Source organism: Mustela putorius, unplaced genomic scaffold (assembly GCF_011764305.1).
Source record: "Mustela putorius furo isolate JIRA1106 unplaced genomic scaffold, ASM1176430v1.1 tig00004007_pilon_pilon_pilon, whole genome shotgun sequence".
Classification (NCBI taxonomy): domain Eukaryota; kingdom Metazoa; phylum Chordata; class Mammalia; order Carnivora; family Mustelidae; genus Mustela; species Mustela putorius.
In genome coordinates, this window is record NW_025422145.1 from 12,058,088 (window position 1) to 12,075,005 (window position 16,918).

General features: G+C 47.5%; 1 protein-coding gene across 3 annotated transcripts in view; it reads right to left on the minus strand.

The window, feature by feature from the left end:
- DNAJA3 (DnaJ heat shock protein family (Hsp40) member A3) overlaps positions 1-15,476 on the minus strand; it is a 39,367-nt gene extending 23,891 nt beyond the window's left edge. For 2 of the 3 annotated variants that reach the window (XM_045071953.1, XM_004750512.3), the window contains exons 1-5: positions 15,209-15,476; positions 11,607-11,740; positions 7,768-7,851; positions 6,818-7,018; positions 5,640-5,792 (exon numbers count right to left, since the gene is read on the minus strand). In XM_045071953.1, coding sequence (XP_044927888.1) covers positions 5,640-5,792; positions 6,818-7,018; positions 7,768-7,851; positions 11,607-11,740; positions 15,209-15,419 — 783 coding nt within the window. In that variant the 5' untranslated portion in view covers positions 15,420-15,476. The remainder of the gene's footprint in view (positions 1-5,639; positions 5,793-6,817; positions 7,019-7,767; positions 7,852-11,606; positions 11,741-15,208) is intronic. The other variant, XM_004750513.3, reaches the window with a different exon arrangement.
- Positions 15,477-16,918: the final 1,442 nt, after the last annotated feature.

The window sequence follows — 16,918 nt, forward strand, 5'->3', positions numbered from 1 at the left end:
ATGAGACAGTGCCTCTCTGCAGAGGTTCCTGAAACCCCAAGGAGCTGAGCAAACACATCTTAAAAAGAGCACGGCCCCCGGGCGCCCGAGTGGCTCAGTGGGTTAACCGTCTGCCTTCGGCTCAGGTCATGATCCCAGGGTCTCTGCTCCCCCAGAAGTCTGCTTCTCCCTCCCACTGCTCTCTCTCTCCCTCTTAAATAAATAAAAATCTTTCTTTTTAAACCAATTTTTTTTTTAAAGATTTTATTTATTTATTTGTCAGAGAGAGAGTGAGCGAGAGGGAGCACAGGCAGACAGAGTGGAAGGCAGAGTCAGAGGGAGAAGCAGGCTCCCTGCAGAGCAAGGAGCCCGATGTGGGACTCGATCCTAGGACGCTGGGATCATGACCTGAGCCGAAGGCAGCTGCTTAACCAACTGAGCCACCCAGGCGTCCCTAAATAAATAAAAATCTTTAAAAAAAAAACCCAAACTTATATTTCAAAGCACAGAAGAAACCCTCTACACATATATCCTTCTGTTCTGATGCTTTTTTTGTTGTTGTTGTTCTGATGCTTCTAATCTATAAGAAAGATCCCCAAAGGTGGAATTGCTAGGACAAATAATTATTATATTTAAATTTTTAAAATTTAAAATCTATTATATTTAAAAGTTTATGTGTTAGAGACTCTGGACTCCAGGAAACAAAGTAAGGGGTACAGAAGGGAGGTGGGTGGGGGAGGTGGGGGAGACGGGGTAGCCCGGGGATGGGTATTAAGGAGGGTACGTGATGTGATGAGCATTGGCTGTTACACACAACTAACAAACTGCTGAATACCGCATCAAAAACTAGTGACGTACTGCATGTTGGTTAACTGAACATGATTAAAAAAAACTGTTACATTTACTTGCACACAGTACCAAATTCTAAAGTAAGAAACAGAGGAGCAGTGAACAGTTAAGTGTCCCCCCCACCCCTGTCCCCTAGGTGTTTCAGGCGCCTTCTCAGAGGCTCAGCCATGGTGACATGCTTCTGCAGCCTGCTTTATCCAGACACATGTATTTCCAGCCATCTGTGTGAGCACCAGGGGCCTGCAGTTCCCCCAAGGCAGTACTATGCACACCGCACTGTAGGTGTAGGGTTTGCTTCCGTTTTTACAATTCAATGATCTCAGAAGGCACTTCACAGCAGCACACAGCATCCCGTGACCGGGATGCACCACGGTATCTCAGGCCACTCGCTCCTGGTGGGTCACTGAGCCTTCAGTACTATACACAAGGCTGCAGGGGACACCCTGTACACACGCTGCACCCCGAGTGTGGGGTGTAAGCCAGCTCCCCACAAAGTGCATGCACGAGGGTCTGACGGTTCCTGCAGCGAACACTCCCACAAGCCAGAGAGCTGTCAGGGTGCGCTCAGGTCCCACAGGCCTGCTGGCACGGACTGGGCCCATCTTTGAAACGCCTGCCCTCTGGGGGATGAGCCAAGAGCATCTTCCGGTTTCTACCTGCAGGTCCTCAACTGCCGCTGAGACACGGTCACCAGCCACCCACCCGCCATCTCCTCTACAATTCACCTTACCCAGTTTTCCTGATGATCTGCTGGTCTTTCCCCTGTTATTGTGAAGGAGCTCTTTACATATTGGGAACCCTAGTCCCTTAGCACAAGTGTCACAAATATTTTTTCCTAGTCTCAAGCATCATGTTTTTAGAGAAATACACTTTGGCTTTATTACCTTATCTCTATCTCCTCAGAAAAAAATTTTTTTAAAAAAATAAGTGACAGCAGTTCAGAGCATTGGAGAAAGGACCTTCGAAGTGAGAGGCCATTGGGAACAATCAATGGAAACCATCTGTAACAAGTGGCAGCAGCTCAGTGTAGCCCCAGGAATGTACATGCTCCCCAAGAGCGCCCTCTGGAGGACTGTCCACGTATCTGCACACCGAGCTATAAGTCCAGCCCTTTTCTCAACAGGAGGATTTGCAGATAAAACTTTGGGTACACCATCATTGGTCTCTTAACTGGCCATCAAAAATAATGTTCAGAAATACTCAAAGACATGGAAAAATACTTGCAGCACATGAGAAGTGAGGAAAAACTGCACGTATGAGCCTCAACTGTTGAAATTACATACATACAAGAAAAACCATTCAAAACAATATGACAAACTAGAAAATACACGATTCAGATTAGTGACAAATGACTAATTGACTTCATTTATGAAGAGTTTCTACAAATGCCTCAGAATAAGACCAATTACCCCACAGTGAGAAGGCAAAAAGGCTGAAGGGCCATACAGGAAAACTGACCCTCAAATCCTCAAGATGTTCAACCTCACACATGACAGATGCAAGCTGAGCATGAGAAATGGCGTTAGGTGACAGTACTCAGTGTACGTAGCAGCACAAGACCAGTAGGGGCCTGGCGAGGTAAGAGACAGCACATCTGTGAAGGAGCCGCTGTGGCCACGCAGCCTGGGACAGCTATGTACACAGAGTGTTTGCCAAATATACCAAGAAGCAGAAACAGAATAAATACTGAGATACAAACAAAGCTAACTGTATTACAGTTCGTTTAAGAAACCATGCACATGCATGCACACATCCAGGAGGACAGGGGATGCTTCTGGGGAGTGGAAACATAATGGCTGATAGCAGAAAATAGGAGAGACACTTATTTTGCACTATTTACCAATTGCACCCACTAACTTTTTTTTTTTTTAAGATTTTATTTATTTGACAGACAGAGATCACAAGTAGGCAGAGAAGTAGGCAGAGAGAAAGGAGGAAGCAGGCTCCCTGCTGAGCAGAGAGCCCAATGCAGGGCTCGATCCCAGGACCCCAAGATCATGACCCAAGCCAAAGACAGAGACTTTAACCCATGGAGCCACCCAGGCGCCCCTGTACCCACTAACTTTTTAATAATCTGCATATATTACCCATTCACAAACATATGAAACAAAAATGAAGTTTCTTTTCTTTTAAGATTTATTTTAAATAAATTTTTTTTTAAGTTTTTTTTATTTGAGAGACAGCAAGAGCAAGTGAGAGAGCATGAGCGGTGGGGAGGGGCAGATGGAGAAGCAGGCTCTCCACTGAGCAGGGAACCCGATGCAGGGCTCAATCCCAGGACGCTGGGATCATGACCTGAGCTGAAGGCAGACGCTTAACTGACTGAACCAACCAGGGGCCCCAAGATATATCTATGTTAGGGAGAGAGGGAGTGGGTGCACATGCATGTGCAAGTGGGGGAGGGGCAGAGGGAGAGAATCTCAAGCAGACTGCCCCCCCCATCCCTGAGCACGGAGTCCAATGTGGGGCTCAATCGCAGGGCTCTGAGCCTATGGTCTGCCCCGAAATCAACATTCAGATGCCCAACTAAGCCACCCAGGTGTCCCCAAAAATGATGCTCCTAATCAACAACTGCACAAACACAAACTTAAAATGTTAGAGTGATGAGATTATCAGGGACTTCTACTTCTAAGAACTTTTCTGCCCTCAAAGGCAACTTCTATGTCACACCAGCAGACACACACAATGACTGATTTTAAAGGAGGGTGGTAGACAACTTCTCAATCCCCTCCAACAGGAATCCAGCTTAATGGAGTACAAACATGATCGATGAAAACCTAAGTACAGTTAAATATACAGAGATATAATCATGGCGAAGGAGGAGAAAAGAACTGACCCAAATAACTTTTGAGCACAGTATTTTAACCATACGCATTAAATCAAAAGATGAAAAGAACTCTAAATGGCAGATACCAATAACTAGGGCTATTTTGCACAGTGGTCTGAGTAGTAATTCTAAACTCCTTTCTCCGTTACAGGCTTGAGCAAATGAGTAAGTATACTGAGGATAATCAAAGCCAGATTTTTCTTTATCAGAAAAAAGCTTCAAGTACGGACAGGCAGAAAACTAGATGAACCCTGTGGTGTTGGGCTGGACATGGAATTACCAGGTTTGAATTCACTGGTTTGTCAGAGTGATGGTGGGTGGCAGGATAGGTGTGTACCTGTGTGTGTACAGTTCTACCTATAATGTGAATATAATATGGAAGGAGGTACAGATAGGAGTATAGCACACACGCACACGTTTAGCCTGGCCTTGTCTGCGGGAGTGTGGAGAAGCAGTGAACCCCCAGACACATGTGCACACCTAGAGCACAAATCTTGGCTTCTAAATCCCAGGAGACACTAGAAGCAACCAGGACCCCCTGGAGAAATGACTGCTCAAGGGTGTGGCAGGAAAAGCACAAGGTGAGTCTAGAATATCTGTTATAGGAAGTACTCAAAGAATGAGGAGGGACCTGTCCCAGCTGGAAGGGATTCCACAGGCCAAGTCAAGAACAGTTTGAATATCGAAGGCAGAAATTAAACCGATTACAGCCCGGTGAATAAAATAAGAATACCTGAGTTTATACTACTATAAATGAATGATAAATACATAAATGGAGAATAGAAAGTTCTTCCTTTCAGGAGAATGACAACTAAGAAACACAGAGGGATGCTGGGATCAGAAAATCACCATCTTGCGACCGTTCCAGTAATAATGAATTGGCAAGAATGATCAATGGATGCCGCAACTACCAGGTCAAAGTCTGATCAGGAACGGACATTTACAGAGTGTTAGGGTGCCGCACCACGGCTTCCTCATTAACTTCAAAGGGAATATTAGTAACTTTACAGTGAAGAAACCTAGTGGACACTACCTTAACTAACTACCAGTGATCAAATGTCACATTACCACGAAGAGGACAAATGGACACCTATGACTCCTGACATGGCCCACCGGAAAGGGATGTGGTGTTTCATCAAAAACATGTAATCTAAAAAACAAACAAACAAACAAACATGTAATCTGGGGGCGCCTGGGTGGCTCAGTGGGTTAAAGCCTCTGCCTTCGGATCAGGTCATGGAGTACCTGGGATCTAGCCCTGCATCAGGCTCTCTGCTCAGCGGGAAGCCTGCTTCCTCCTCTCTCTCTGCCTACTTGTGATCTCTGTCAAATAAATAAATAAAATATTTTAAAAAAGAAAAGAAAAGAAAATATATACCACAGATGACAAAGCAAATGAGACAGAATGCTGACAATTGGTGATCCAGGTAAGGAATAATGGAGTGACTCTCTATACGGATCTGTAAGTTTGTATTATAAAAAATAATTTATCAGGGCATATGGGTGGCTCAGCCATTAAGCATCTGCCTTTGGCTCAGTCATGATCCCGGGGTCCTGTAATGGAGCCCACATCAGGCCCCTTGCTCAGAGAGGAAGCCTGCTTCTCCCTCTCTCTGCCTGCTGCCCCTGCTTGATGCTCTCTCTCTCTCTCTCTCTCAAATAAATAAAATCTTTTAAAAAAAGATGATAAAATGATGATGCTTCAAACAAAATTTAAACCTCCCTCCCTACACCATGGTTTCAAATTACCAAAACATTCCCAAATGTATTTTCAGAGAAGATAGCCCACTGACCAAGCCAGAGCACTCAGGGGAAAAGAAGAAGGTTTCAGATCAAACAGTCCCACCAAGTTAGGGACTCTCAGATCACTAAGTACTGCCCAATAACTGTCCCTGGGATGGCGGGATGGCGAGGAAGAGAGTGGGTGGGACAGAGGTAGGAGACCCCTAGGAAGGAGCAGGATGGGGCCAGGATGGGCTCTTACCATGCCGGAGCCCCCGCAGTAGTGGCAGCTCTGCATCTTGGTGCCAGGCTCATTCCCCTTGCCGTCACACCGCTCACAGGTGTCAGTGATATTCACGGTGAACTCCTTGTTGACCCCCTTGGCCGCCTGATTGAACGTCAACTCCATGATGTACTAAAGAAATCAGAGGACAACCTGACATCTTTCTTCTGATAATCACCAACATGACCCTCCACTTTAAAAATAAAGAAGGGCAACGGTCAGCAGTTTCTAGTTCCTTTAGTTTTTCTTTTAAAGCAGCTTCACATTTACAGAACTGAGAAGGAGGTACAGAGGTCCCACACACACCCCCAGCCGGCCCCACACATGCATAGCCTCACCCATCATCAGGATCATTCACCAGAATATACATTTTTAAAAATCAAGACAAATCTTAATCATCCGAGGCCCATAGTTAACATTAGGGTCCACCGTTGGTGGTGCATCTCCTATAGGTCTGAACAGACGTCCGCTGCTATAAAACCAGAGTACTCGCACTGAACGTGAAATTCCACTAAAAACCCTCTGTGTTGCCCTGCTCACCTCTTCACCCAGCTACTCTACCTTTTAACTATTCTACTCACCTATACTTGGCCTAGTAAGAATGGATGGGACTCAAGTGATTCTGCCCTACGCCTCAGGATTTTTAAAAGGGAATATTTGTTTTAAGTGAAAATGTGCTTTTCAACAAACTGTTCACATGTAATATTTGGACACAGTCCTTACAGACAACTGGAAAGATCCAAAATCACAACCTAAGTCATAAAACATCCTCCCTCTCTTCAACTCTGATCATGTCTTATTAGGACATAAATACGCCATGGGTCTCCCTACGGGACTGAGTTCTACTAGAATAATGTAGCAGGCCTTTGAGATAAAACACTTACACCCTAGTCATGGACCCTGAGATCCTCAGCCTTAGGCTGCCCAATTAAGCAGCTCTAAGAATGTCGTTAAAATGGATGCACACATATCACCTACGGGATTTTACTTAAACAGGAGAATGATTTCCTATGAAAACAGCAGCCTCCAGATCCTTCTGTGGAAGGTGCTGTGCCAATTATTTATTTATTTAGAGAAAATGCAACTGATCAAATCTGTTTGCCTCACGCCGAGCAGCTAAAATGTGAGGGAGTGATTCTTCAAGACAAGGAGCTTACCTCCTGAGGCTGAGTGAAGACACTCTGGAAATCTCCAAAAGAAGATGACGAGAATTCACCAAAGATCTTCCTGAAGAGCTCCTCTGGGTCGACAGTGGGGCCTCCCTTCCAGTAGCTCTGTCCGGAGCTGCCGGCCCCAGGATCGAAGCCAGCCGAGCCGTATGCATCATACTGCTTCCTCTTCACTTCATCGCTCAGCACCTACCAGAAAGGCCCAGCAGTCAGGCCCTCCCGAGTCTCCCAAAGCCCAGAGCACAGAGAAGAGTGCATGCCAATTACAGATAAGGGGATTGCAGCAACATCAAATTTCTTGGTTTTGACAAATGTACTGTGGTCATGCAAAAGAATGTTTTTGTTCTTAGAAAACACACACTGGGAAACTGAAGAAGAGATGTTTGTGACTTGCTCCCCAACAGCTGATGTGATGCATGCACACGCGCGCGCACACACACACATACACAAAGAGCAGATACACAATACTTCACACAGCCTGAACCCCTCAGGCGCTCCAAGTCTGGGGAGAAGGTCCCTCTGGAATCGCTCAGCAGTAGTCCACAAGTCCGTGCTTCATCCCTCTGATTACATTTCAAATTCCTTAAGGGATGCCTTCTACTTTTACCATCCCCACCAGCCCCACGAGACAGTGATGCCCTAAGTAAGGGGGTCATCCAGTGTGTGGGATTAATTAATCGTACCAGGAGCGCCTAGAGCGGGCTACAAAGCCAGGCGACCTGGGAGCTCTGTTAATACAGATGATTAGATCCTGTTTTCTACGAGATGTCAAGCGGGATCTAGCGGGAGGCCAGGGGATCTTCACAGAGGTAATCTGGTGTGGGGAATGCAGCCTTCACACGGGACCTCACGACACGTCAGGCAACCCTGTGCTGCACACTCAGAACCACACAAGCGGCTGAGTGATGGCAGCTGCACACACAGGAAGGTTGAGTTACCTCGTAGGCTTCTGCCAGCTGGGAGAACTTCTCCTTGGCTTTGGGATCATCCTTATTTGTGTCTGGGTGGTATTTCTTGGCCAGCTAAGGGAGGAAACGGTAAATTACTATGGACACGAGATGATGACCAACACTGGAACCCAAGTGACAGTGCCAATCTCACCTCCTTTACAGCAGTTGTTTAAGATTTTGTGACCCACAGCAATTCTGAAAACAAGGCTTAAGACTTTAAAATAAACCTGCCTCTTCAAATCTGAAGCATAAACACGTTTGTTGTTCAACCACAACAAATACCTATCAAAAATAACAACCGATCCTTTCAACTGGGGCACCTTTACGAAAGCAGCGGAGAAACGGTGTGTCTGACACACTGCCATCTACAGAAGAGGAGCAGAAACTATGTACCAGCTGATCAGCTCTTCTAGCTGAACACTAATGAGCTGGAGACGCCGACTGCAACAGGGAGGGTGTAAATAAACGGGAAGGAGGGAGACTTTCCACTGTATACTCCTCTGTGCTTTTCAAGAGCCTGAGCCGCTCTAAAGCGAAGGTGCCCTTCTGGCTGCTCCGAGCCGTGCTGTGCGCACAGTAGGCGGTTCACCGTGTGGGCCGGGCCGCAGAGTCTGGCTTACCGCAGCTCCCTTGAATGAGGGACAGCGCGTGGATGCCAAAGCTCACTGGAGAAGCCCCGTGGCTCTGACACCCCGAGCCGCTGGCCGCAGTCTGGGGGCCGGAAGCTAAGCACATGGCCTCAGGGTCAGAGTGCCCATGCTAGCTCTGCGACCTTGGGCAGAATGTCACCGAGCACAGGATGCTCATCTGGAAAATGACAGTAACGGTACCTACTTCACAGGGCTGTGGTGGGGATAAAATGAGATAAATGTATTCTAAAATGAGCACAAGGCGTTATATAGGCAACTACCGAATCACTGAATGCTTTATCGAAAACTATGCTGGCTAACAGAACATAATAAAAAAATAAAAATGACAATAATAAATAAATCAATAATAAAAATAAAACAGGCACAAGGCATGGCACACAATAACATTCAACATCAGCTAATATTAGAACACAGAAGGGAGCAGAAGGACATGTGCAGGAGGTGGGGGCACCTAAGGAGTTCTGATCGGGATTGAAAATTTTCAATGATGAGCCAACGCTTACTGCTATCAGTACACCCCAAATCATCAGGATGACCGCTGCGAAACACAGCACTGAAGCGGACAACCTCAGAGCTCACACGTGAGGCACTGAGTCCACGGTGAAAGGAACAAGGGGAGGTGTCACACGTAAGAGCACATTCGTGCCGAGTAAAGACACAACAGTGTCACAGCTCAGAGTGCCAAATGAGGACCCAAAGGAGGTCAAATTCAAGAAAGTACTAGGACACATCACAGGGCTGTGTGACATCATGGGGTCATGCTGGAGACACAAGGACAACAAACAGCACGAAACAGTCTCATTTCAGACAAACATGATCATGTGAGATTCATACGGTTTCAAAGGGGGGCAGGGTACATTTTAACTTAGTTTTTAAACAGACTTTACAATTTAAAAAAAAAGGGGGGGTGTCAGGTCATGATCCAAGCCTAAGACACATGACAGGATTATTTTCTGTGATGGGGAACTTGCTTTCAGCCAAGGTAGAGTGTACCATGACTGACAGCCCTCATCAATGAAGAGTCTTCACTAAAGTAAGCCTGACTCTCTGCTTTTGGCTCACGGGTCACTTTAACCCTCTTTTACAAATCAGCCTGGCAAATAATGGATCCCACAGAGTCCTTTATACTAAGAATCAAAGAGCCCTCGATCTTCAAAGTAGCAAAGAAAGCAATATAAGTCACTAAGCCTGCAAAGAAAGAACTGGTCATGTGCTGCCCAACTCTGGTTTCCAGGAGGATGGAGGGTGCTGGCAGGTTGCCAGAAACACCCACCCACTCCCCAAAGTCAGGGAGACAGAACAAAGGCAGCAGCAGGAGAAGCTCCGCACTGCAGAGTACAGCTCCACTGGTGCCTCTGAACTCAGCCTGCTTCTGGAGACGCCGGTCCTCACACCAGCTCATGGAGGCTGGCCAGAGACTGGTGTGAACCCCAAAGCAGGGTCTCCGGGGACAGCCAATAGGTCATCGTGGGCCACAAAGCTGGTCCCAGAAGCCAAGGCAAGACACGGCAGTATGCTCATGAGATTAGTTTAAGGAAAAGAGAGATCTTTTGTGGTATTTTAGTCTCATGAACAACACGTATTGACTGATGGAGCCTTGGCGGTATGTCATAACCTCTCCAAGCCTGTCAGGAGGATAAAATGATGCAATAGACCCAAAGCTTTCATCAAGGTTTGACCCCAGAAATTTCCCTATGAAGGCTACTTTAAACATGTCCATCTTTAAACTGCATAGGTTTACCGGATCTTTTCACTTCCATACCTAAAAACTTGAATGGTTCCCTACTCTCTTTTTTTTATGAATATTAAAGATTTTATTATGTTTAAGTAATCTCTAAACCCAACGGGGCTCAAACTCATGACCCCAAGATCAAGAGCTCACACTCCACCAGCTGAGCCAGCCAGGCGCCCTTCCCTGCTCTCTCTTAAGTTTCTAGGACGAATGGCCTCATGTTTCCTGCTAATTTGGCCCCAGCCTCCACCACTTTACTCCTCTCCCACTCTTAACTCAGGTACCCTGCCCTCCAGCTCAAGAGAAGAACAAGTTATTCACTATCCCAAACCAGGGTCTCTGCTTCCTACGCCCATGCCTTTGCTCAGTCCGTTACAACTCAGGAACGGACAAAGAAACTGAATACACATCCAGCAAACGGCCAATAAGCACATGGGAAGGAGCTCAGTGTCCTGCCCCCCACTGAAAAGCAAATTAAAACCACAGTGACAACCCACTTCACACTCACTAGGGTGGCTGTACTCGAAAGAACAAACAAGAACAAGTGTCGCTATGGGTACAGAGAAGTCAGAACCCTCTGACGGTAGGAATGCAAAATAGCGCAGCCGTTTTGGAATAGTCCGGCAGTCCTCAAAAGGTTAACCATGGATTTGATCACGGTGACCCAGCAATTCCACTCCTAGGTGTATGAACATACTCACGAGGAATGAAAACATAGATCTACACAAAACCTACACATGGATGTTCCCAGCAGCACTCCTGGTAAATAGCAAAAAAGAGAAAACAAACAAGGCACCTGGGTGGCTCAGTTGGCTAAGCATTCAACTATTGGACTCAGGGTCCATGAGATCAAGCCCCCCCCCCCCCCGGGTCTGGCTTCGTGCTCAGTGGGGAGTCTGCTTGAGATCCTCTCTCTCCCACTCCCTCTGCCCCGCCCTGCTGGGAGTGTACACATGCGTTCCCTCAAATAAATAGGTAAATCTTAAAAAAAAAAAAAAAAAAAAGGACTTAAAAAAAAAATCTTTGGTGGGGGCGCCTGGGTGGCACAGCGGGTTAAGCCTCTGCCTTCAGCTCTGGTCATGATCTGAGGGTCCAGGGATCAAGACCAACATCAGGCTCTCTGCTGAGCAGGGAGCCTGCTTCCTCCCTCTTCCTCTGCCTGCCTCTCTGTCTACTTGTGATCTCTCTCTCTCTGTCAAATAAATAAATAAAATCTTTAAAAAAAAAAAATCTTTGGTTCTGCCTATCTTTCTTCTGAAGTATTAATGAGCAGGGCCCAATGTGCCTGAGGAACAGTCCAGCAACACCCACTGTTCTCATCTCATTCTACACTGTCAGCCGCATGGAACCCATATATATGGGCAGCTGTGGCTCACTCGTGAGCAGACTAGACCAACAGCATCCCTTCTACAGTCTTGTCCCTAAAATCTGGCTTCCATACAGACCTGGTAATAGGCTTTCTTGATCTCCTTCTGGCTGGCATTTCGGGGCACTCCTAATATCTGGTAATAATCCTCTTTGGCCAAAGGGGAGCTCATGTGGAAGGAGGCAGTGCAAACAAAAGGGTAACTTCTTACTCCTAAAAAAGAAAAAAAGGAAAGAAAATCACTCTGGGAATGTGCTCAACAAAAGGAAATTGTGAGTATACCTGCCAGCCAGGTTATATCTGTAAAGGAACAGAGGTCACAGCTTTGGAGTCGGCTTTCCTCCAAGCCCTCTGGAGACCTAACTCACTGCACTTCAAAAATGGCCAAGGCCACTGGAGGCATTGAATATAAAACAAACACCACTAGGCAGGGCTGATTCTGCTGAACCACAATACAATGAGGTGGTACCCCCACTACACCACCAAAGGAGCAGCACCCCAGACACAGACTGGACCTGCAGGACAATGAAAATGGGACCTAGTCCCACTCTTACACTACCCAAGCACCAGCACTGTACCAGGTACCTTCACATGTGTTGTCTCCCTTAATGCTTAACAATTCTCCACATTCCTTCCCTCCACCAAGCAACCTTGGGGATCTGCTTCCAGGGTGGCTCTCGGAGGGTGGTCTCTGGACCAGCAGCACCATCAGCTTGTTGGAAATGCCCATTTTCAGGCCCCACCCCAGACCTGAGTCAGAAACTCTGGAGTGCAGTAGCCTATGTTTAACAAGCCCTCCAGGTGATGATTTTGCCACATGCTAAATTTGAGAACCACTGTACTAAAGAAATAGTTCTTAGTGTTCAAAGTCACAGATCTAAGAGTATCTGATAAAAGTGCTGCCCTTCCCCTAAAAACAATACACCTATATAGACACACAGGGTTAAAAGGCCCTGTGGCTGAACCTGATCACCCCAGAGCAGCTAATGGGTCAATGCCCAACGCAGGCAGCCATATGCCCTTTCATGCTTCTGGCATCAGGACCAAGAGAACAGTCACCAGCAGACACACTGTGCCCCCCCCCTTGACTGCACTCTGTGCATGTGGTTGACTAAGTTGGGCTGGTCTGTCACCAAGTGAAACAGGGGGAGCTCCCCACACCTTGAGCCCTGCCTAACCCCCAATGCATCCTGTGACAACCAAAGATAGAGTGCAGGGCTGGGGGTGAAAGGGAGCCTCGTTAAGGCATAAAAGTCATGACAGCTCCAGGTTTCCAAGTCAAACTTCTGTCTACAAAGAAGCTTCTAGATTCCCCATTCATTCATTCAGCAAATACTCACTGAGCATTTACTACTTGCCAGGCACTGGGTTCTGCACTGGGAATAGGCAGCAGACCATTCAAAGGAACTGCCATTCTGGAGCTTACAGATATTCAAGATCTTAACACTGTAGCAAGCACTGAGAATACAAGATGAAGAAAAAGGCCAAAGCCAGCACTCTCAAGGAGCTTACAGTCCTGCAGGTGAGTATGGAGGCAGTGTGCAAGGAGATATTAGTACACAAGGACAGGCAGAGTCACATACAAAGAGTCACCTAATCAGGATTTCTCAATTGCACATTGTTGGTGATGGGATTGGATTCCTCCTGGTGGTGGGACTTTCCTATTGTTATGCACCCCCAACTCACCTGTTGAGGCCCTAATTCCCAGTGCCTCGGAATGTGACAGTTATTGGAAGTAGGGTCTTTAAAGGCAACCCTCCTAAACACTGATCTTGGACTTCGAGCCTCTAGAACTGTGAGAATAAATGTGGTTCTTTGTCATGGCATCCCTGGCCAACTAAAATACCTATGTGTCAAAGGATGTTCAGCAGCACCCTAGTCAACTACTTTTAAGAAGCACACTCTAGGGGCGCCTGGGTGGCTCAGAGGGTTAAGCCTCTGCCTTCGGCTCTGGTCATGATCTCAGGGTCCTGGGATCGAGTCCCGCATCGGGCTCTCTGCTCAGCAGGGAGCCTGCTTCCTCCTCTCTCTCTCTCTCTGCCTGCCTCTCTACCTGCTTGTGATCTCTGTCTGTCAAATAAATAAATAAAATCTTAAAAAAAAAAAAAAAAAAAGAAGCACACTCTACTCCCCCTCTACCCCTGGCCACACACTGGCAACTAAAAATGTCTCCACATATTGCCAAATGTTCTGCGGAGGGCAAAATCAACCCCAGTTGAGAACCACTGATGATCCAACTGAAAGAGTTCTGGAGAGGTTTTTTAAGGCAGACACTGTTAGGCTGTAGAAATTAACCAGGCTAAGGAAAGGTTTGAATCCACCCAAATTACACCTACAGTCCTGATGGTAATTCCACCAGCTTCCCCTTTACTGCTCTAAAGTGTCTCACTTGGCTGCTAAATCACGTAGCACCTTTGGTTCACAGCAAAGTCCTTGTGCATTTAGTAACGTGTGATGTAACTAGATTTTACGCATGTAGAGGGGTGGTTAGAGATAATGAGGCTCCTGATGATTAATAAGGGCTAGGAATAACCAAACGGCCCTTGAGCTATGCTAAGGAGCCCAGATTTTATCATGCACACAACAGGGAACCGATCGGCTTTCCAGGAGAAAGCGCTCTCAACAACAGCAACAAACTATGGAGGCCTGGGAGACCACTTAAAATTAATAGAAACACAAAACACACCCAGGGGTGTTGAGGCTATCCAGGAAGGGGGCAAGATCATCAGAATGGAGAATGACTAGGGAACCCGACCAAGAGCACAATTCAGACACATGGTTGGTTCAATGTTTCCTCCTTCCTTCTTTCACTATAATGGAAGTCATCCAACACAGAGCAGAACCATCAATGCTGAACACTGAGAGGCTCAATATATATTAATTCAGTATCACCTCCAGCAATTAAGAAAGCTGGCTTTAAATAAAGGTTCCACCATCTTTCTGCTTTGTCACATTCTACAAGCTGCTGAACACCTAGGCTTAAGTTTCTTTACACAATGGAATAGAAACAGTGTCTATCACATGGAAATGATCCACGCCTCCTACATGGAAAGTGCTCAATAAATGTTAGTTTGTATTTTTATCACAATCACCAGTTTAAGGACTTAGGAAAGACTGTTAAGTGTGCCCTTCAGCTAAAAACATGTGGTAGAAGGAGCATAAACTATTAAAGGACAGCTCTGGGTTTGGGACGACTCTTCTCATCTACCTTTGTGACCTCAGTTTCCCGTTCTTTAAAATGAGAATGACGACAGCCTTCCTGCAGGACTGTTACCATCATGCGAAAAGGGGCACAAAGTACCTAGCACCGTAACAGGTGCTCACCGAGTAACAATTATCTCCTCCAGTCCGGCCAGAAGGTGAAGGGAGGAAACGGGAACAGAAGAGGGTATCGCAGCAGCGGCGGGCCGGAAAGAGGCTTCTAGAAATGTTGACAGAGAAGTGAAGGTTGTGGGCCTACAGAAGGTTTCACTATTGCCGCCGGGGCTCCATGCAGCTCTCCCTGGTTCACCGCTTCTAAGAAGCCATTTGGGCCTCTCTGCCTCCCGCTTGTCAGTCTCTCCAAGCAATTCCTCATTCCGGTCAAAAACAACTTCCACCCCACCACCCCCGTAGCCGGATCGAGTCACTCCATTACGGGCCTTAGCGATCCCACACTCGGGCTCTGGAACCTGCCCTCACCTTTGAAGCTGACACCGGGTCTCAATGTCAGCAGCGCCCCGGAGCCCCGCGCTCCAAAGGAAGGCGCGAAGGTAGTGACGTTCATCTTGTACCCCAGCGAAGCCCCCACCACACCCCCCCTGGGCGGCGGGACTCCTCTCCCCGCTGCAGCCGGCAGCCGCGGGGTCCCCACCGCTACCAGCAGCCAGCGTGTGGAGCACCGCGCCGCCATCTTCGCCGAGGGACACCGCGCCTGCGCCACCGGGCTCAAGGAGGCGTAGCGAGGACAGTGAGCGGCCGCAGAGACAGCACTTCCGGAGGCGGGGCCCGATGCGCGCGCACGCACGGACGCATGCGTTGCGCACGTGCAGCCGCACTCCAATGCGCCTTTCTGGTAGCCAACGCCGAAATGAGATTTGCTCTGAAGAGTGCAACTAGGTATACTGGCCCTAAAGAACCTCATCATTCTGTGCTGTATGGCCAAGACTGTACCTTATCTGTGTAAAAACGTGGTTGAGAGTAGCCAGGTGTCAATTCCCAGTGTCCCGGTGAAGGGCGGGACTACAAATCCCGCCGTGCAGTGCGGCTGTCAGTCGCGCAGATCCCAGCATGCTGTGCGCGTCTTCCTCCTCCAGATCCGAAACTCAACGTCTTGCCTGAGTGTTACTCATCTTGTGCCGGCGGGAGCGCGTGGGGCCTCTGTCCTACTTCCAAAGCCTGGCCTCAGGCTCACTTTCTCTCTGGTGGATTCCTCACTGGGCGGACTTGGACCACTCGGTTCTGTCCTAAGCGTGTTGGTTTCCTCCAAATCTGTAATGAACTTGCCAGTCGCGGAGAGCCGAGCCCCGCACAAACCAATGTAATAAACCTTGTGAGCATCTACTGTGTGTCACGCACGTTCTTCTAGACTACTGGGGGGTCCAACGATGAATGAACATGCCGTCCCTGCTCTGGGGGAGCACATGATGAATCGAGGGAGACAGGGTCCTTAGCAATTAACATAACACGATCAGTGCTCTTATAGATATAAACAATGTTAGAGGCGACGAGTTTTTGAAACAAATTGGAGGGCCTGGAGTGTTAGGGAAGGCATCTGAGGTAACATTCCAGCTGGACTTCGATGGCAAGTGCGTCAGGTAGGGGTGGAGGGGGAAAGTGTTCCAAGGAGAAGAAACTTCAAAAGCAGATGTCTTAGAGGTGTGAAAGGGGTTGGTCAGTAGGTTTAAGCCTTAAACTTGGGGTGTGTGACTGGAGATGAGGCTAGACAGGTAAACCTGGTCTAGTAAGCCTTACCAGGGAATTTCAACTTACACACACACCCCCAACTGCCACCTGCAAACAATAAGAAGGGAAACTGAGGGTTCCCTGATGAGTTTTAAATGATGTATGCTCCTTGCCTCTTCTGCCCATTATACCCAAATTTTTGTGGATGTGGATGTTAATCTGGGTGATAGCCATAGCTTTCACTGATAAGATTCTCCACAGGTTCTGAGTTTCAAAGAAGTTTTAAAAACCAGTGGTCCCAGGGCACCAGGTGGCTCAGTGGGCTGAACCTCTGCCTTCAGCTCAGGTCATGATCCTAGGGTCCTGGGATTGAGCCCCGCATCGGACTGTCTGCCAGTGAGGAGCCTGCTTCCTCTTCTCCCTCTCTCTGCCTGCCTCTCTGCCTACTTGTGATCTCTCTCTCTGTCAAATAAATAAATTAAATCTTAAAAACAACAACAACACTGG